This window comes from Spermophilus citellus (genome assembly GCF_964194105.1).
Source record: "Spermophilus citellus genome assembly, chromosome: 1".
Classification (NCBI taxonomy): domain Eukaryota; kingdom Metazoa; phylum Chordata; class Mammalia; order Rodentia; family Sciuridae; genus Spermophilus; species Spermophilus citellus.
In genome coordinates, this window is record NC_138182.1 from 180,938,931 (window position 1) to 180,960,352 (window position 21,422).

Below are 21,422 nucleotides of genomic sequence, written 5' to 3' on the forward strand. Positions count from 1 at the left end.
GGCGTGTCTTCGGACCAGGTGCTGCCTACCTGGCTTGATGGCAGCTCTTCGCCACTGCTGTCTGAGGACACCTCTGCATTCTCAGCGGGTCCTGAGGTCAGGGCTTTGCCTCTGGCAGTCTTGGAGGTACCATCCTTCTGAGGAGGCAAGAACATGATGGGGAAGGGGTATGAGCTGAGGGGGAACACAGCTAGTGACAATGCCCCTCTTGTGTTCTGGCTCTCTGGGGAAGATGGCACAACTCCATTCTGCATACACACACAAAGGGGACACCTGCTGGCCAGGCATGCCCCACAGCCGCTGGACACATCTCCATCTACTTACCTTCTTCCAGACCTGACTCTGAACTGGAAAGGTGTGTATGACTTAGTCACAGCTAAAACCTGGGGGCTGTGGTGCTGGTGGCCTGTAGCCTGGGGCGAGGTTGTAGGTCAGTGGTCTCGGCACAGCTCATATGTGGTTCTAACACCCCCAGCTAAAAGTGGCCTGCTGGCCGCCATCCCTCCCGGCCAGGCCAGGCATGAGGGGCTGGCTGAAGGGGCCCTGCAGTCAGGCCAGAGGGCAGCTCCGTGCTCCCTACCAGGATAGAGACTCTGTCATTACTCAGTTCAGCCACAAGAAGCATTGGGTATGCCTGAGCCCTTGATTCCTCAGGAGGAGCTAAAAGAACCTGATTTGTATAAGGCATTTCCCAATTTTAACTTTTCTTATTTTTGTCTTTATCAGTACTAGGGATTGAACCCAGGGGAGCTTTATCACTGAGCCTTGTCCTTAGGCCTTTTCATCTTTGAATTGCCATTTAAGTTGCCAAGTCTGGCCTAGAATTTGCCATCCTCCTGCCTCAGCCTCCTTTGTTGGAATTACAGGCATGTGCCACCGCACCCAGCTTCCCATTTTTTTTTTTTTTTGGTACCTGGGATTGAACCCAGGGGTCCTTAACCACTGTGCCATATCCCCACTCCTTTTTAATATTTTATTTAGAGACAGGGTTTCTCTAAGTCGCTAGGGTCTCACTATACTGAGGCTGGCTTTGAATTTGTTATCTTCCAGCCTCAGCCTCAGGAACTGCTAGGATTATGGGTATGCACCTACAGCTCTGGCTCCAGCTTCTCAATTTTTAAATGGGGCAACTACAACACACACAGTTGACTGCTTCCCCAGCAGCGGTGCCTATCAATCTTCCTTAGGGATTCTGACTCTGCTCTGGTGGCGCTCATCACTTGCTCTGGGGAGGGTGGCCCTCCTCCTAGCCACTCATGGGAACTACAGGCCCTCCTCATCAATGATCAGGGAGAGGGCTTGGGCACCTCCAGCCTGAAATCTGGATAAGGAGACCTGAGAAGGGGTCTGCTAGGAATGTTTGCAGCTCTTCAGGAGATGCTACAGCCCTGCTATGACCAAGAGGCTAGTGGGTCATCAGGGAAGCTGAAGAACCAGTCCCTTAGTGCTAAAGCCCTTCTGAACTGGGTTTTCAATATGACTGACACAGCAACTCACCAAAAACTTATGAATCAAAAAGCTGCACAGGTCAGTATATGACTGGGATCCATGTCTTCGCCTGGGATCTAGACCCTCCATGTATGTTACCAGTGGCAAGCAACAGGAAGGATGCTGTCTGTGAGACAGTGCCTTTACTGACCACCTGCCCTTGGGTCCATCGGCTGCACACACTGCTTTGTGAAGTTCACATCTCCACCTGTGCCTGGGCATGTCTGGTCTTCCTTTTAGCTCAGTTCAACCATACTTGCCTCTGGCCTCTCACAGACCTGTTTTCCTCACTCCAGAAGATAAGAGCACTACCAGAACATTCTTCCATGATCCAGTCACCTGTCTCGCCCTACATACTACAGGCTCCTTGAGGGGAGGGCCAATGCCTTCCATTCACAAAGGCAGAGGTCAAACCTAGGAGCATCTAACACAGTTCTTGATGTTTGTTTTACTTATGAAGAAAATAGAAATCTAAGAGATGAAACTTGGCCAGGAGTGATTTCTGGCTTCCTTCAAGAAAAGGAAGATTTGGCCATAATGAGGGTACATTTCTACAAGGTCACAATTGGTAGTTTTATAATAGGGCCGTCCCTCCAGTTGGCTCTAATTTTGCTACATACCTATGGTCTCTCCTATTCCCAAGGCTCAGCGTCAGTTGCCATCGTTTACACTTCTGTCAGGCCAGTGTCAACCACTTCCATAATGTGCCTGAGCCCTAACTAGAATCTGTCACCCTAAGTTTCTGTAGGACATAGCTAGTCCTGCTGCCTTCTATAATCAGAGAAAATTGTCCTGATAAAAGGTCATTTCTCATTTCCTCTCTCCCAACTCCCCAGGACCAAGGCTCCACACTAAGCTAGCTGGGACTTCCCTTGGGAGACGCACCTGCCTCTGAGGCCTAGGATATGACTTCCTCTACCCCGCCAGACCTCATGATCCCTGCACCACAGTCCAAACCTCTGTGCCTTAAAAGGAGCTGCTGAACTGAACTTGCACAGATATCTGCTCGAGCCTCGGACACCCTTCATTGGGGAGACCTTGGTTTGAGGGATTTACAGCAGATAACATCTAAAGGACATGGAGGACAGCAGTAAAGGAAGGGACCCTAGAGCCAGAGCCTTACTGTGCTCTTCTTTCCCCACCTGGCCCTGAACTTGAGTTCCAACTGAGGAGTGTGGATGGCGGTGCCTTGGAGGCCTGCAGGTCTTACCTGGGCCGGGGTCACGGCTGCTGGTGTCTCTCCCTCACTATCGGACTCCTCGCTGCTGCTGTCTGAATCATCCTCCTGCTTCCCCAGTGGGGCCTGGGCGGATGCAGACTTAGGGGGAGCTGGAGGAGCCCCTTTCATGGGGGAACCCTTGGCAGGGCCTGAGGCATTCCTGACCTGGAGTTTATTTTCCAAGGGCTTCGCCTGTAGTGAGAGAGCAAGCGAGGGCAGAGAGACGGGGAATGTGTGAAGACGAGGAGGTGGATGGGCAAAGAGGGGCCGTGGCCCTTGCAGCGGCTGGGCTTGGAGCATGCCTGTGGCTCTTGGCACAGACAGTGAAGCACAGGGGTGCTCCCCACCCAGCACCCTGGCCCACCTGTGCTGGTGCCACCTCCTCCTCCTCACTGTCTGACTCCTCCTCGCTGCTCTCCGAGTCCTCCTCCTCTGCCCTGCCAACGGACCCCTTCTGGGTCTGGGCTGCTCCGGCCACTGCTTTTCCCGTGGTGGCCACAGATGCCTGGCCCTTCATTGTGACGGTGCTGTTCTGGGGGGTTCTCACTGATGGCTTCCCCTGAATTGGGAGGAGATTATGGTACTGTAGACACAGGGGAACAGCACAGCTCCTTTCAGTCCCCCATGGTATGACTCCCAAGGTCACCCCAACCCAGGCAGGGCCTTGTCCAGGCTGGGGCCACTGCTTGGTTGTCCTTTCTGCCCTAACTCCTGACACTTCTTGTGGCTTCTGGCCCCACTTGCCTTGGCCGGGGACCCCTGTTTGGCTGGAGCAACTGCAGTAAGCACTTTTCCGGGGGCTGATGTGCCTTTGGCTGAAGACGCTCTAATGGGAGCTGGGCTGGCTTTGGCCTGAACGGTGTTCCCCAAGGCCTTCACCTGGAAGGAGGAGAGGAAGTTACAGGAGCAGGCAACATGCGCAGGCGGAGTTAGCCAAGAATGTGGATTCTGTAGTCAGATCCTGAGCTCGGATTTGGGTTCCTTCATTTAATAACTGTGTGAATGTGAAAGCATTTGATCTCACTGGGCCCCAATTTCCTCTTCTGTAAAATGAGGAAAATAACCCCACCTATAGGGTTATTGTGAGATTAAGTAGGAAATTCTGTGTTTGTTTGACACAGTGCCTGGCACATGCGAAACACTCAAATTCATTACCGTAAGCATTTTTCTTTGTGGGAACTAAGCATAAGCCTATCTAGAACCAAGGTGCCTTCTAGGTTCCCTTTCAGTTAGGTAAAAGTTGAGGGCCATAAAGGGTAACATTTCTCTGCCTCCCTGTTGGCTGGAATGCTGAAGTAATAAACGGAGCTTGAGCAGCCATATTAATCTATGAGGAGGGAGCCAGGTACTGAGGATAATAGAACAAGGCAGAAACCATCTCCAAAATGTCTGTCTGGGTCTCCGGCAAATGCAGATCTTACAGAGAGTTTGATAAAGGAAATTTCCAGAGATCCTTGCCAGAAGTATAGCAGTAGGCCTGGCGTTGTCAGCATCTCAAAGCCCTGGCTTATTCAGAGATGTCATCTGGTCAGTGTCAGAAGATACCCTACCCCAGTGTCCCTCATGTGCATGAAAATAAGTGGAATGAAGAGTCAGGACTTCAGAAAGGAGAAGGCTACCTGCACATAACCCAGGTGAGAGCTTGCCAGCTCCTCAGGCTGAGAGCTCACCAGCACAGAGTTCCTGTCACCTAAGAGAGTCTTGGCTTTTATACAGACATGAGAAAAAGGACAGAAGCTGCAAGGGCCACCCTGACCCGACAAGTCTCAACACATAAAAAAAGGGACTGAAATCATACAAAATCTGTTCTCCAACCACAGTGCGATCAAATTAGAAATCAACAACAGAAAGAAACCTGGGTAATCCCAGATATTTGGAAATTCAACAACCCACTTCTAAATAACCCATGGTTCAAAGAATAAAAATAAAACGCCCACCTCATGGTACAGGTGGGAGGCTCAAATGGGAAGACAAATACTTAAGTGATCTGCACAATGAAACCCGGAGGCACTGGATCTGCAACGTGTCTGCAGCTAGGAGGAAGGGGAGGAGCCTGCTGGCCCTGGAAGGGGCCCCTGCAGAGCCTGAAACCATGGTGGAGGAATCCCGGGACCTTGGGTGCCACAAGTCAACAGTAAGCAAGGGACAAAAGATTAAATAAATGTATCTAGTACAGAGAAAGAAGAAATGACTAATATCTGAGTGATTACTGAAAAACACCAAGAGCGACAATGAAAAATAATAAAAGTGGGGGTGCAGAGAGGGTAGGGACTCTTTACTGCTCCCCACTCTTCGGGGCGGGAGGACACACTGAATTCTGCTGCACATCAGCCTGGCCACCTGCACATAACCCAGGTGAGAACTTGCCAGATGCAGGGGCTCTGCTGGGTGCAGCAGGTGAGATCCACCCCCTCTCACCCATCTGGGAGGGCTGGTGGCAACACACAGTAGTCCAATGAGAGGCCCCACAGACTAAAACACGTGCTAGGACAGGAGCTGGAACTTGAACCAGGCAGTGTGGCTCCAAACCCTTGCCATCTACCCCTGCCACCAGACAGATGTGCAGTACCCAAGCCAGGTGTGCTCCCCTAACCCCCCCATCTGATCTTTGAACAGGCTGCTTTCTCTGTCCGGAATCCTCTACCTGACACTTCAAGGGCGACTTCTAGCCCCTGGCTTAGATGCCATTTCTGAAAACCCCCGGATGTAACTTTCCTACTCTGCTAGTCCAGGCACACATCCTCTACTGTAACCTTGCCTCACCCTGCTGGAAGGACACGTGCCTATGTATGTTCACACCCTGCTGGTGGGGGGGACCTCTTTGAGGGCCAGGGCCTCAGCGACCCCAGCCCAGGAGTGCTCCTGGCAGGGTGGGTACTCAACAAAGCATGTGGAAAGCATTGGAACCTAAGGGAGCTCACAGGGCCACAGAGACCCTGGAGTTCTGCTGGGCAGAGAAGCTATGGAGAGCCTGGTGGGGAGCAGAACTGGTGGAGGCCATCCTGGGGCTATTGCGAGAAACGAGCAAGAGTGGCCCCAGGCGAGCCCACCCTCAGACCTGGCCTGGGCCTAGTGCGGGTGGTGCCACTAGCTCCTCCTAGGCCTCACCGGTGCTGGAGTGGCAGCCTCCTCCTCACTGTCGGACTCTTCCTCACTGCTCTCAGAGTCTTCAGAATCCTGAGCTCTAACCTGGGAAACTGAAGGCCCTGTCTTCCGAGGGGGTGCTGGGGCAGTTCCTTGCCCGGAGGGCCCTTTGGTGGGTACCAAGGCAGCTCTTGCTTGGAGGCCTTTCCCCACAGACTTCACCTGGAATGAAGGAAGGAAGAGGGGTCTCGCAGGAGCCCAGAGAGCACCACGGGGCCAGCCCTGAGCTGGCAAGCCTACACGGGTCTCACCTGTGCCACGGCTGCTGCACAAGCAGACCCCCCCTCCTCCTCCGACTCCTCTTCACTGCTCGAAGAGGAATCCTCCTCTGGCTTCGGGGTACTCCAGGCCACAGCTGGGGATGAGGAAGAAGTCGTGGTTCCTGCTTTCCAGGGAGCTGGGGTGCCCACGTGCACTGGGGGGATCTTGGAAGATACAGGGGTAATGGGAGTGCCTTTCTTGGGGGAAGCCTTGGTCTGAGGAGTTTTCAAAGCTGGTTTTGCCTGTGGGGACAATGATAATGAAGATAAATTAGAGAAGGTTCCTGGATTCTGAGGTACAGCCCCATTGCTGTTCCCTGCACCAGCCAGAACCCATATGCCGACTTGCAGGGCTGGAGGTCAGGGCGCTCCAGTCAGGATGAATAGCTGCCTCAGCGCCCAGCCTCACCTGGGCTGGAGTCACAGCTGCCGATGCCTCTTCCTCACTGTCAGAAGATGTCTCACTGCTCTCGGAGTCTTCCTTAGACCTTTCAGCCTTGACCTGGCTGACCCCAGGCCCTGCCTTCTGTGGGGGCGCTGGGGCAGCTACTTTCCCCATGTGTCCCTTGGCAGAACCCGAGGCAGGTCTGACCTGGGTGGTTTTCCCGGAGAGCTTGGCCTGAGTGAGACACATGGGATCAGGAGAGGGAGCCCAAGGGGTGATGTGTGCAAAGACAAAGACAGAGACAGCAAGCAGAGTCATAGCAGAGGGGACAGGGGATGGCAGGCCATGCAGGCTCCCACACTGAGAATGGAAAGGCCTGGCAGAAGGACCTCACCTGGGCCAAGGTCGCTGGTGGGGCTTCCTCCTCACCGTCCGACTCCTCACTGCTGCTCTCCGAAGCCTTCTCCACCTTCTTCACCTGGGCTGCAGGGACTACCGGGCTTATGCCTTTCCCTAGAGGTCCCTGAACCACAGTCGAGGCAGGTTTCATCTGGAGGTTTTTCCCCAGGGACTTTGCCTGGGAGTGACAAAGGACAAGATCAGGGAAAGGTGCTCTGAGGGGGATGCACAAGTCCACAGGAGATCTTTCTAGGCAGGGTGTCCTTCAGCCTCACCTGAGTGGGGTTCACGGTTAGGGTCATGGCTACTGGTGTCCTCTCACTGTCCGAGTCCTCACTGCTGCTGTCCGAGTCCTCCTCTGGCTTCCCTGCCGAAGCCTGGATGGCAGCAGGCCCTGTTTTCCCAGGAGGCACTGGAGGGGCCCCTTTCCTGGGAGACTCCTTGGCAGGGGTTGAGACAGCCCTGACCTGAGGACTCTTCTCTGAGGGCTTTGCCTGCAGTGAGACAGTGGTGGGGAGAGTCAGGGTGTGGGTGTGTACACCGAAGAACTGACAGGCCAGTGACACCACAGGGCAAGAAGGTAAGTGGCTGGAGCCCAGCACAGGGTAGGAGAATAAGTCCCTGGAGACCTTCGGGAGAGCCCAGATTGCCAGGTGTCCCTCCTTGGCTGTACCTGAAGCAGGGCAGTGGCGGCTGGGTTGTCCTCCTCGCTGTCAGACTCCTCCTCACTGCTGCTCTCCGACTCCTCCTTCAGTTTCCCCACCTTAGTCTGGGTAGCAACAGGCCCTGCCTTCCCTGGGGGTACCGTAGTGGCCCCTTTCCCAGGGATCCCCTTGGCAGAGGCTGGGGCAGCTCTAGCCTGGAGGGTTTTCTCAGTGGCCTTTACCTAGTGAATGAGATGGGGCAGGTGACTCTCCCTCTTCTAAAGATCCTCTGGCAATGCCTTTAGGCCAAAGCCCAGAAACCCCAGTGGTTGCTGAGACCCCCCCAGCCTGCCTCCCCACCAGTGGCTCCTCTTCCTTTGCTCTTCTCTCTGCTCTTGGGCTCTGTGTTGCCTGGTGGCTTTTCTGTCTCCCCCTGAAATGTCCAGGCCATGCAGCCCTGGGTCTCCCCACCCCACCCCCGAAAATAGGTGGCTCTGATCTTCTAAGAACCAGTTATTCCAGGTGGCCTTTGTTTGGATCACTTCCTTTCAATTTTTTGAACCAACAAGGAGAATGTAGTTTCTGTAAAAAAGACACACCTGGGCTCCTTCTGAAAAGTGGACAGCCATGTGGTCCTCACTAGTCTTTGGGCACAGGAGAAGGGCCCTGAGCTGGGGAGCAGCAGCAGGCACTCTCAGACCGGTCTCTTCCTACTCCTAATCCCACCTCCAGGCCTGGGCACAGGCTCTGCTTCCTGCCTAGAATGACCTTCCTTCCTGAAGATGTCCTTCTTCAAGCTAGGCCTTGACTCAGATCTCTCCTCCTGGGAGCCACTTAATTTGATTTTGTCATTCCTATGTATTGTACCCTGCCTTACTTTCCTTCCTTTTCAGAGCTGGGGACTGAATCCAGGGTTTTGCCTGCAAGGCAGTCTCTTAGCCTCAGCCTCCTTTCACATTCCCTAGCATCTAACATAACTTGCTCTCCTGTCTTCCTCTTGCTCTGATTCCAAGGGCTTTGCAAACCCTCCACCTTGCCCCTGGGATGTGTCCAGAGCCTTGGGGGCCGCAGATCTGGCCATTCCTTAGGGGAAAGTTCCCAGCAGCAGAGGAAGGTACCTGGATTCCGTTAGCCAACATGGTATTTGTCTACTCAGAGTCTGGGCTGACCTGACCCAGAGGACAAGGTAATTGAAAAGGTCTCAAGACCGTTCTTGGGCTGGGGTTATGGCTCAGCGGTACAGCCTTGCACATGTGAGACCCTGGGTTCGATCCTCAGCACCACATAAAAATATATGAATAAAATAAAGATATTGTGTCCAACTAGTCTATAAATAAATATTAAAAAAAAAAGTTCTTAGCAGGACTAGCTAAATTGAGGACAACAGCCCATTTCCAGACAGGGAAACTGAGGCAAGTGGTGTGGTCACTGGCAGAATTAGGATGTAGGACCCACTCTCCAGGAACTAGCTATTCTAGGGTGTTGCATGGGCCAGAAGGGCTATGTCCACAGGTGCTGAAGCCTGCTACCCAGCTGTCCTTGATCGTCAACTCAAACACACTGCTATCTTCCCTCTCCCCAGCTCCACATGGGTCTTCTCTGGCAGAGGTGCTCATCACCCAGTGGCTCTGCCAGAAACTGGGGGCCGTGGGCATCAGGGCTTCACCTGGTTGGGTGTCCCTGCAGGGACCTCTTCATCACTCTCAGATGACTCCTCGCTGCTCTCCAACTCCTCTTTTGGCTTCTTGGCCCCCTGGGCTGGGGTCAGGGCACTTTCTCTGACCTGGGGTGTCACATCCCCCATCTTCCCAGGCCTTGGGGCTGCCCTTTTTGCTGGAGACTCCTTGGGGGCAGCTGGTGAGGCTTTGACCTGGGCTGGTTTTGCTTTGACCTGGGCTGGTTTTCCGGAGGTTTCCACCTGGAACACACAGAATCCTCTGGTGATGCCTTTAGGCCAAAGCCCAGAGGCTGAGGAAATACATAATAACCATTTCATTTTCCCTTAGGTGCAGAAGGTGCTTCATTTGAATTTCAAACAGCACCTTGAGGCAGATATTATCATTACTCCTATTTTCCAGATAGATACAAATCACTCAAGGTCAATACAAAGGCCTTGGATGGAATCCCATCTGGAGGGGTCTTTCCTGGTTGGTGTCTAAGCAGGGCAAACTCTCAAGCACCACGCTTGTCCTGCACATGGCATGCGTAGGGTCCAGCTTGGACAGGGGCAGCCAGCCTCTCAGGAGAGCTGATCTTTGTCAGCCCCTTAATCTAATGTTGCTGATAACATGGTCTTGATGAGGGCCAGGATCTGAATGCCAGTTTTGCCACTGGCTTACAGCTGGGGCACATTCCTTCTGTGAGCTTAAAAATTCTAATTTCTAAAATTCTGATAGAAATTTTTTTGGGGATTGAATCCAGGGAACCTTAACCACTGAGCCACATCCCCAGCCCTTTTTAAAATATTTTATTTAGAGACAGGGTCTTGCTGAGTTGTTTAGGACCTCACTAAGTTGCCAAGGCTGACCTTGAATTTATGATCCTCAGTCTGCCTCCCAAGCTGCTGGGATTACAGGAGTGCCCCCACTATGCTCTGTAAGACCTCACCTGACCCTGGTCATTCATGTCCTCAGTCTCAAACTCTGCCTCACTGCCACTGAGTTCTGCACTGGTCCTGGACCACTTAGGCTGCCTGTCTCAGCACTGGTTTTCCAGCATTAGCAGTCCCCTTTCCCTTGACCAGCCTGGGATGATGGGACCAGGAGCATCCTTATAGCTGACTACATCTAGGGCCTGGTGAGGATGGAAGTTGGGGTCAGGCCTGGGGCTGATGGGAGTGGCCTCAATCTTCATGGAGGATGGCACCCTGGACAACAACAACAACAACAAAAAAAAAAACACCCCTAACTCCTGCTGGTCCTCCTTCTAAAACAGCTTTCAAACTAGACACCATGATCCCAGTCATTAGCATCCTCAGCTACTGTTATTCCAACAGCCCCCCAGCTTGTCTATACAAAGGCCCCCAGCTGGAACCCTTGGCTGTCTTGCTGTGAGAGCAGACATATCTCAGGCCACCTTAACCTCTGTTCCCAAAACACTGTAATGGACTCTCATAGTCCCTGCAATAAAACCCAAACTCCCATGGTGGTCTTCCAGGTCACATAGTGGATCTGGCCTGCCCACCTGTGAGTGACCGCATCTTGTAACATTCTGCCCCCCAGTCACAAAGCTGCAGGTCAACATTCTTTAAAGCATGAGCTTTCTCTGCCTCCATCTCTGCATGTGCTGCCCTCCTGCCCATGTTTATTCATCAGGGTCAGGTTCCTGCTTCTGCCCTCATGGCTCTCCACTTCCCCTTCAAGTAACTGATGGATCCCATTATGCCTAAACATCTGGGAACCTTCTCTTTCCTGGTGGAGGCAGGCTCACCAGGTGTTCCCAAGGCCTGACACTTAGTATATAGGGAATGACCTCTGAGGACTTCTCCCAGGTCAAAGTTCAGAGAAGAGACAAGGCCACAGAGTCCTGCCCTAGGTGGGCATTCACCAGTGGTCTGGAATACTCTCAGCAGCCTCACCCATGGCCACACATGACAGCGACACTCCTTCCCAGGGGCCTTGGTCCTACCTCTCTTCCTGTTTGGAATATGTCCCCCCTTTCCACTGTGCTCCAAGGCCACATCTCCCAGGAAGCTCACCCCATCTCCTTCCCTAACCCTAGTTACCTGACCCCTGAGCTATGATCAATACTGGGATCCCTGTAATCCCCATGCACCAAAAAGCCTCGCCAGGTCCTGGCCCAGTTGTTGAACTGATCTGGGCCCATTGGTATTTGAAGTCCCAGTCAGGCCCCTGGGAAGGTCAGAGGCTTGGAGAGGGTGACTCCTGTGGATGAGTAGCAATTACCTCCATATCTGTCTCATCGCTGGAGCTGGAGGTGTCCTCACTGGAGCTGTCAGCTGGACCGGCTGACACTGTCCCTAAGGGAAGAACGTAGAGATGAACATCATCTGTCTACTCGCCTGCCCCCATGCTGGCTGCTAAGCACTGATTAGTTCCTCATCTGCACAAAAATCTCTCCTCTTCTGAAATGGGAACCATCATTAACTGTTTTCCTGCACAGCTATGGTAAGGGCCAGAACAGGACCCCACAAACATGCACCAGCACCTGAGAGTTCATGCATCTCCCTTCACCACAATGCCCTCGGAGGCAGGAAGGGCAAATACCCACTTTACTTAAGAAACAGTCAAACCCAGGCCTTTCTATTGAGTCTCCAATCCACCAGAGTGATAAAACAAAAAATGCTCCGACCACCACCCAGGTTGCTTAGATGTTTACAGAAAGCGACAGTGACATCCCCCAGCTAATCTACGCTTGCTATCATGGAGACAAACCTTTGAATTCCAAATGTCCCAGAGCTTTAACAAAGCAGTGCCCAGGCTGGTCTCCCCAGCCCAAACCTGGTGCTGGGCTACTAGAGGTGGGGATTCTCACCAGGCTTGGCAGCAGCTCTGTGACCAGGGACACTGCTCTCCTCCTCTGTTTCTGAGACCAAGGTGGTATTTGCTGAGGGCTCTGTTGACTTCTTGGGTGACTTTCCAGAGAGGAGATGGACCACTGCCTTTGCCGAGGGAGGATGTGGCACAGAGTTCACAGTCTTGCCCGCTTTCTTGGTCTTTGCCTACAGAGAATAAGAAGGTCAGGAACACCTGGTATGGGAGGCAGGATGTGTGAGGAGCGTAGCCCGCCTACTACTGAACCTACCACTGCCACTTGTGAAGTACGCAAGTTTAAGCAAACTGTCCCCTACTCATGGCCTTTACTTCTTCTTTCCTACAGTGGGGCTGAAATTGCCTTCCCCGGGGCATTGAAAAAATTACAGTACAATCCTGGGGCCAAAAGGGTTCCTTGTCAAGTGTACCAAACGTTTGTACCAAACTGCTGCTTATTTCACAATTACTTTTACATATTGTTGCTACTGTTCCAGTTTCAGGAACATAACCCTTTATAGGTCTATAACCGCATTTTATGGGTTATCAGAAAATGATATCCGACTTTCTAAACAGTTTCTGATTTTAAAAATGCCATTAGTTTCAGAAGCATTGCAATCTTGCTCACTATGGCGTCTCCCCTGCCCAGCTCAGTACTTGGGACACACCAGGTGTTGGCAAAGAGCTCCTCAGTGAACAGGTGAGTACAGGAATGAAGGCCATCGCAGGTACACGAGCTCTGTGATGCCTCTCTGCAGTAGGCATCACTCCCAATTACAGGAAAGAAAACAGGCCCAGAGAGGTGAAGGGACTCACCAAGATCATACAGCCGCTAACACAAGTTAAAATTTGAATCCAGGTTGGGCTATTTCAACCCCAACTTTTAGGAATAGGGGACTGTTCCCTATAGGACACTTCAACTCCCACAGGCACAGTGTGGAAAGCGGTCCACTCACCTTGGCCTTCTCTTTCATGCTTGATGGCAAATGAGCCCCCACAGCAGAGACATTGGTAGATGCAAGTCTAGGTGCTGCAAGACACAAACACCACACCGCTGGATGAGCCAGATGGGCCTCCCCTCGAAGAATGGGAGGCGGGTTTTCATCTCAACTAACAACTCAGTTGGTACTGACTGCCTGGGGCTGCTGCGAGAAGCTGACGTGGACTTCAAAAGTGGGAAAGAGCTATGATCCATTAGCCATGTCTATCAAGGAACATGGAAGCTCTGTATCCACATCCTGAGGCTCTCCCAGCTCCCCTGTGGCACGAAACAGCAAGGCCCCAGAAAGAAAGGACTGGCTCATGTCCCTGCCACCCACTACCACAAGCACTGCACAACTGTGGTGCGTACCATTCACACAGGCCACCATACTACAGGCTTGAAAGTTGCCTCTGAAGCAGCAGTGGGGGCTGGGAATGCAGTTTTGTCAGGGGGCACTTACCTAGCATTCTTGAGGCCCTGGGGTTCCACCCCAGCTTCCCTACAGCCCCCCACCACACATCCAGGAAAAGAAAAAAGGCACAATAGACAGAAGGTCAGCCCTGGGTCCACAGGGAAAGCTACTTGGAATTCAAATGTCTTTTTAATGGAGAAGTGGCTGAACCATGAGACATAGGCCCAATCAGATGTTGAGATTTATAGATTCTTAGTGCTTTGAACAAAGGTATAGCCTCCTCAGATCTCAGACAGGAAAAGATTTCTAAGTTATTAAAAAGAATGTTACTGAGATGAATGCATGATCTAATTCTTTTTCTGGCACTTAGTTCCATCTCTCTCCTTTCTGTAATGATGGAACATTTTAAACATATTCATAAGTACAGGGGAAGGATACTGAACCACCCAGCTCCGACCATTATCAGCTTGTAGCCAATCTTATTTCAAATCTTTTGTCTCATCCACTCTTCCCCATCATGCCTTGTTTTGAAGAAAATGCCAGACATTCTGTCATGTTGCCCACAAATACTTCAACTTATTTTCCTCAATGAGGACTCTTTTTTTTTTAAAAATATTTATTTATTTTTTTAGTTCTCATCGGACACAACATCTTTGTTGGTATGTGATGCTGAGGATCGAACCCAGGCCGCACGCATGCCAGGCGAGCGAGCTACCGCTTGAGCCACATCCCCAGCCCCAATGAGGACTCTTTTAAAAAGTATAATTACAATTCCATTATCACAGCTTTAAAAATTGCACAGCCAAGCCAGGCACTGTGGCACATGCCTGTAATCCCAGCAGCTCGGGAGGCTGAAGCAGGAAGGTTGCAAGTTCAAAGTCAACTTCAGCAACTTAGAGAGACTCTTGTCTCTAAATAAAATATATAAAAAAGGGCTGGGGATGTGGCTTAGTGGTTTTAAGCGCCCCAGGGTTCAATCCCCAGCACACACAAAAAAATTGCATAACCAGTCACTTTGAAATTTGACCATTTCTGTTTGGTGTATAGGTGTGCACATATGCATGTAAGGGTGGATATTTGTTTTACCTTGCATGCAAGGCAGGAAGTTTTACAGGCCACCCACCAATAGACACATGCAAGGAATGAAAGGAAGCAGGGGAGGAGAACAGGAAACCTTCCAGTTTTCTTCTATATAGTTTGTCTAGTTCAAAGTGAACTTGTTTTGCATTTATAATTTAAGAAGATTAAGCAAGACATAAAATATATATCCAGTGTGATCTCAAACATCTCTCAAAGTAGGCTCAGGAAAAATAAATGAAAGAATAATTTGCTGAATTATAGGTAGCAAGAATATGAGTGATTTTTTTCCTTTTCTTTTTCAAAGAAACTTCTCAATATTATACCCCTCCTCCTCTGTACTGAGGGTTGCCAGGCAAGTGCTCTACAATTGAGCTATATATCCCCAGTCCATTTTTTTTTTTTTTTTTTTGTAAATTCTGAGACAGGGTCTTACCCAGGCTAGCCTTGAACTTGTGATCCTCCTACCTCAGCCTCCTGAAGAGTATAATGAATACTTTATAATGAATCTTGCATTTCTTTTACAATCAAAAATTATATTTAAAAAGTCAAGAAACTGAAAAAAATTAAGGAACTGTCTTTTATGTAAGCAAAAAAAAAAGGTAACATAATGCCTAGGAGACACAGCGGAGGGTTATGGCTGCTGCTGAGAAAGCACAGGGAGGCTTAAAGTGAGAAGGGGCAACAGCGACCTGCACAGATCACTCTGCTAATGCTTGGAAACCAGTGCCTGGCACAGCCCTTAGCACCAATGTGCACACTGCCAAAATGAGTGGGGGACAAGCACTCCTGAAGCAGCGCCCAGGGACACACAGAGTAGAGGGTTCTGTTAGCAGCCTTCTAAAGCATTTCCAGCAGCGCTTCTGAAAATGTGGTCTTCTTTCCACCCCATCAGAATCGCTTCGGAGCTTGTAAAAATGCAGCTTCCTGGGCCCCTCTGAAGGACTATGTGCTGCACGGACCCACTTGGGTTTTTGGGTTTACCCTTGGATCCCCAAGATTGGGGACACAACATTTGGCACAGCTAAAAGGCTCAAACAGATCTGTGATGGCTTCCCAATCTCCCCACTAAAAGGTTCTGTCTTCCCAGGGCTCACACTAGGGGAGAAACTGGAGGAAGGCTCCACCCTGGAGCAATCTGCTATCCCACTGGCCCTTCCCTATGGTACAGGCCCCCAGCTGGACTCTCACTGGCACCAGGGATGGGGACCCGACTGGGAGGCCCAAGTCCCCTAGCAGCACCCCACATGCAGGGCTCTTACTGGCTTTGACAGTTTCAGCTTCTGCCTCATCCTCCTCCTCTTCTGAGCTCTCTGAACTACTGACAGGGTCTGACACTCGGGTCTTCTTGGCTTGCAGGGCTGCATCTTTCTCTGCCTTCTGCTTCCGGCCAAGCTCTGAAGTCCTGCAGGACAAGGATGATTGGCTATACCAACATGATGACAGCACACCTCCATAAGGTTTGGGAAGAGAGTCCTTACCACATCCTCCTAGCCCTCAAAGGAAATGTGTACCGGGTTTAAATAGCGATGAGAACACAGCGTAGGTACAATTTGTATTCTGCCTTTTCACTCCTTTTGTAAAGTGCCTTTCCAGTTCTCAGTCAGTCTTGAAAATAACCATGAATGATCAGTAATGTTTCAGAACAGGAGCAGCTAACTGTCAGTGACAGGTGCTGTCCCATGTAGGCACTTTGCAGAACTAACAGCGCTCCTCCACTGCAAGCCCTTAATGCACGAGCTGTTACCTCTTCTTGAACCAGGGTCCTTGTCCCTCCTACCTGAGCTCTAATCCAGCCTCCTCAGAGCAGCCTGCACTGATGTCCCCTCCCTTGAGGCATTCTCTGCCCTGTCATCCTATTTCCTTTCCTTCTGAGCACCTTTCTCTATCTCCCATGATTTTATTTGCTTCTGGCCTGACCCCCCAACTACACAGAAAGGGCTGGGGGTGTGGGAAGACTGGCAGCTCACTATAGTCCCCTCAGTGCCTTGCACACTAAGTGACTTGTCCAGGTAGAGGAGTAAGTTTGGGGCACTGATAGAAGAAGCACCCAGATGCCTGAGTCTCCTGAACTTTCGGGTTATCACCTCTTTTGACCCACCTTCCCACCTCCAGGGAGTCTACCTATTCCCCATGTCTTCCAGCTGGGGTGGACACTGCTCTGCCAGTTCGAGATGTGTGGCACAGATCCCTTTTTTCCCAGGGGGAGCACTTGTCAGGAATCTCCTGCTAAGAGGCTTCATTGACTACATTTATCCACTTGTTCTGCCTCTCTCCCCCCAACAGAATGTGAGTTCTGAAACACTAAGGAGTCTCTCTGGTTTGTTCCCTATTATATCAATAGTGCCTGACTTATAGTGGGTGTCCAATAAGCACCAAGGTAGGCGGGGACCCCTCCAATTGTCAGCTTTAGCACTTTACTAAGGACTATTGGATTTAATCCTCAAATTGCAATGAGATAATTATGTTTTCATTTTACACATGAAGACAGACTCAGGGAGGACAGAAACTTGCACAAGGCCAAATGGCTGGAGGCTGGGTTTGAAATTTGCAGGGAATTATTGGGCTAGTTTGCCTGAAGGGCAGGAGTCTTAGTAGTACTCCTCACCCACAGAGGGGTCCAGGGCAGGGAAGGGCTTACAGCTGCTCACTGATGTGGTGTTCTAGGGAAGGAAGTCCTATCAGCAACACCCACACACCTGGCTCAAACAAACAGGGTGAGGAAGTATGGGGTGTGATCTGAGCTCTGAGCTCAATTTAGCAGCAGAGGGGAACCAAGACCTGAGGGCAGTCAGGGTTTTCAATGACCTTAGCTCTTCCTGGGAGGCTGGGATTTCTCCCAGACTGTTCCTGCCTTTGCTCACACACCTCTGAGGATAGGAAGCTCACTACTCTATCACTTAGTTAATTTTTGGACTTCCCGGATATTCAAGTGTTTGTCTTCAGAAATGAAACCTATCTTCTTCCTGCACAGGTATGCATGTGGGACCACTACACCCACTCCCTTTGTCCTCAAAGATGTGCAGACAATGGTTCCTCAGTTCTCTCCTAATACTCCTATCATTCCTCATGGGACTGTCATAGCACCCCTCTCCCTAGTCAGCCATGGTCAGGCCAGTGCAGGGACAGAACACAACCATCCCCTCCTCCACCCAATTTTTTTTTTTTTTTTTTTGGTACCAGCGATTGAATCCAGGGGTGCTTAACCACTGGCCTCTTCCCTAGCCCTTTTTCATATTTTGTTCTGAGATAGAGTCTTGCTGAGTTTCTTAGGTCCTCTCAAAGTTGATGAGGCTTGCTTTGAACTCATGATCCTCTTACCTCAGTCTCCTGAGCTGCTGAGTACTGGAGATTAAAGCCAGGGGTGCTCTACCACTGAGCTACATCCCCATCCCCTTTTATTTCATTTTGAGACATGGTCTTGCTAAGTTGCTGAGGCTGGCCTCTAACTTACGATCCTCTGGCCTCAGACTCCTGTTGTTGAACTTACAGGTACAAGCCATTGTGCCTGGCGCAATAGATATCTGTTGACCTGTACACAGTGGTGCATGCCTGTAATCCCAGCAGCTTAGGAGGCTGAGGCAGAAGGATTGTAAATTCCAGGCCAGCCTCATCAACTTAGAGAGACACTGTCTCTAAATAAATAAATAAATAAATAAAAAATAAAGGCTGGGGATGTGGCTCAGTGGTTAAGTGGCAATGGATTCAATCCCCAGTACCAAAAAAATAAAAAACAACAAATAAACAAAAAAACTTTGTTGATCAAGTGGATAACAAACTTGTGAGACATTTTGTTCTTAACAGATTAAAGCTCTTACTTAATGCCCACCCCACTAGTGGCCAGATACCCACACATGTGATATGATCTGGTTTCCTGGGAGCAATTAACAGTGTCCACAGTGTGCTGTCTTAGACAAGATTAATAACCTTGTTTATTCCAAAATGATAGCTTGGAGGTATCCCTATTTAAACCTTTAGCTCCACAAAACTTACAGTTGCCAGTGTGTATAGATGTCCAGAAGTGTGAAAGGCTGAACCGGGAATTTTTTCTACAGAGAAGAAAAAAGAGACCCACAATTATCCCCTGACACAGTAAGGATTCTCCTTGGGCTGAAATATCCTCTCCTTGACCTTAGGGCTTACATAGACAGGTGATTCAGACATTTGTCCTTTGCCCTAGGACAAATGTCTGCTTGGCCTTGCCAATCTTCCAAAGATGAGAAGTGCAAGTAATTCCAGTGGGAAACCTTTTTGATACAATGTGATGGTAAGAGGCACCTTTGTGAGGCTAAAGCTAAACTATTCCAAGCTAGCATTTATTCAGCCTCCCTGGTACTAGCCATTTTTAGATGCCACAAGACAGGGTTTTTCCTGCCCCTGACCTTTTAGAAGGCCTTCAAAGGCCTAGCCAGTCAATTCCCAAAGCACAAACCACAGCCCAGAAACTCAGGCATCCACAGGGCATGAGTGTAGCCCACTGGTCTGCTGGGAAGAGACTGAGCCCATGTGGTATTGGGTTCTGGAAGAAGAAGAGGGAAGCAGGTAGAACCTAAACCCTTGGAACAAAGGCCAGAGGGTCTGCTTTCTCTGTGAATGTCAAGAACCCAAACTGTCATGTGTTCTAAGGAGGGTGAACGAGCAATGAGACAAGGACACAGAGTATCGGCAATCTGAATAGAGTGGCCAAGAGGCACACCTGAGTCGGGCAGAACTCTTCAGTTAGCTGGATACACTATTTCTTCAAACTTCAGAATCCTTCTTTAACATGGGGATAATAAAACTCACCATCTAGGAAGGCATCACGTATGAAGGGGACAACAGGTGCTGACACAGCACAGTGAGCTGGTAACCCTGATATTCAAGGATCAGCCTCACTCTGCTCCCCCTGCCTCCTAGCTCTAGGCACAGTAGCTTCCTCACTGCCCTCAAGTGTCAGGTGAACAGCCCCGAGTAGAGCTTTGCCTTCTGGAAGAGTGCTCTCTTTCCCCTGCTAACTACATTGTTCACTCCTTCCTTTTCTTTAGTTGTCTGCCCCAGGTGCCACCTTCTCAATGAGGTTTTCCTGATTGTGCTACTTATAGTGGAACCCTGACATTTCTTATGCCCCTTGGCTGCCTCATTGTGATAGCCAGCACCTACCATCAGCTGGATACCCTACACCATAAGCGTCTGTTTTGTCTTTGTCACTATCTGTTCCTGCTAGAACATATGTTTCATAAGGGCTGGATACTTTTGCTTAGGCACACACTCCAATGAAAATGGTACTGTATCTTGCTTCTCTTATCTGGTAAGTAATATAACCAGAGTAAGAAGGGCAAATGAGGTCCAGGGATGGTTGGGAAAATCACAAATAATGTCTTAGGCCCATCACCCTTTGGTCCCTCCAGGAGGTCCAGCAAGCAAGCATTAGGACCAGAGATTTTACTGTAACCAAAGTGATGTTGACCCATCAGGTCAATATCCCTCTCATCAGTTTAAAACTCTCCAACAATTTACTCTTCAGGTGAAGACCAAAGCATCTATGAACAGCTCCAGCCAATCTATGCCTCCATCCCCTGGAGACAGGATTTCATACATAGGCCACAGCTGATTTTCCAGAGGCCAAGGCATCTGCAAATTCCTACCCTCCCTGCCACACACACATACTCCAGGGTATTTGCTCCTCTGCCTGGAATACCCATCTCTCTTCCTTCAGCTCTCAAGTTAACTGCCACTTCCTCAGGGAAGCAGTCCTGGATATTCCTAACAAGGCACTCTGCAATCCCGGTTTTAGCACAGTATCTCTCATTCTTACTACCTAGTGTTAAGTGCAGTTACTTTTGTGATTCTTTGATTGGTCTCCTGTGCCAGACTGCAAGCTCCAGGAGGTCGGGGAAACGTGTTCACCACTCTATCTTCTGAGCACAAGATTAAATTGCCCAATGAATGAAGTGAGAAATGACTGCACCAGGAGTTGGTGATCCAAAGTTGTCCGTCAGTGATCAGTACCCAGGATGGCCAAGGGTCTGAGTTCTAGAACAAGAGGTAAGGACTCCCTCCTCTTGGTGCTTAACACGGGGCTGATCGCAATCCTTTCCGAGACCAGCACCAACCACCGCGCCCTAGGGGGGGCCGCGCCGAGCCACGTGGCCCAAGACTCGGGAAACTTAAAACCGCCGCTACCAGAAAGGGGGTGGAGGGAAAGGGCGCGGGAATTACAAAGTCCTGAGCGTGGGATCACACGTCCTGGCCCGCCCACTGCCCAGATGGGGAAACTGAGGCCCAAGTGGGTTGGAAGTCGCAGAGGGGAGACAGAGGCTACCTCTCTCCCACCCCTGGCCCTCGACCCCGAGCCCTACAGGGACCCGCCGTCCACCAGGTCTCCCGGGGAGGAGGCGCGGACTGCTGCTCTAGATCTTGCACGCGGCCTCGAAATCTCACCTGGCTGCTCTGCTCCTTCACTGCCCGCGCCGCGCGCACGTATCCGGCCTGCACCAGATGCTGGTAGATCAGGGGAAGCAGCTCCTGCCGCTTCCTGGCTTCAGCCATGCCCGCGACCCGGGCCAGCCGGCTCACCTGCACGCCCCGCCCCCACGATCCCCGCCCGCCACTTCCCTCTTGCCCTTAGACCTCGCGCGTCCCACTTCCGGCTCCTCGTTCGTCCCCACCGCGCGGCGCGCCGGGAAGTGTAGTCTCACTCCCTGCAGTGACGGGTCCTGCTCCCGCAGGCGAGCGGGCGGAGACTTCCCGGGCAACAAGCCCTCCCATTGGTGAGGGGGCGTGTCAGGTCATGGACATACCCCCAGGGCCGGCCTTTGTAGGAGTGACCCTCTTAATCCTTTAGGCTGCTCCTTGAAGAGATTTGCCCTCCCTGGTAATTCTCTAGAGCCTGCGACAGGGCTGACTCCTCTCTGAATTCCCTAATCTACATCTCTGGCTGCAC

At 50.9% G+C, this 21,422-nt stretch overlaps 1 protein-coding gene across 2 annotated transcripts in view; it reads right to left on the reverse strand.

The window, feature by feature from the left end:
- TCOF1 (treacle ribosome biogenesis factor 1) overlaps positions 1–21,102 on the reverse strand; it is a 36,154-nt gene extending 15,052 nt beyond the window's left edge. Inside the window, exons 1-17 of one of the 2 annotated variants that reach the window (XM_081307662.1) lie at positions 20,921–21,102; positions 18,494–18,549; positions 15,763–15,905; positions 12,986–13,059; positions 12,034–12,220; positions 11,445–11,518; positions 9,206–9,457; positions 7,569–7,781; positions 7,171–7,389; positions 6,891–7,073; positions 6,521–6,730; positions 6,103–6,354; positions 5,816–6,013; positions 3,452–3,586; positions 3,072–3,266; positions 2,699–2,899; positions 30–137 (exon numbers count right to left, since the gene is read on the reverse strand). In XM_081307662.1, the coding sequence (XP_081163788.1) occupies positions 30–137; positions 2,699–2,899; positions 3,072–3,266; positions 3,452–3,586; positions 5,816–6,013; positions 6,103–6,354; positions 6,521–6,730; positions 6,891–7,073; positions 7,171–7,389; positions 7,569–7,781; positions 9,206–9,457; positions 11,445–11,518; positions 12,034–12,220; positions 12,986–13,059; positions 15,763–15,905; positions 18,494–18,549; positions 20,921–21,028 (2,808 nt within the window). In that variant the 5' untranslated portion in view covers positions 21,029–21,102. Of the gene's footprint in view, positions 1–29; positions 138–2,698; positions 2,900–3,071; positions 3,267–3,451; positions 3,587–5,815; positions 6,014–6,102; positions 6,355–6,520; positions 6,731–6,890; positions 7,074–7,170; positions 7,390–7,568; positions 7,782–9,205; positions 9,458–11,444; positions 11,519–12,033; positions 12,221–12,985; positions 13,060–15,762; positions 15,906–18,493; positions 18,550–20,920 lie in introns of those variants that run through there. The other variant, XM_081307663.1, reaches the window with a different exon arrangement.
- Between the last annotated feature and the right edge of the window lie 320 nt (positions 21,103–21,422).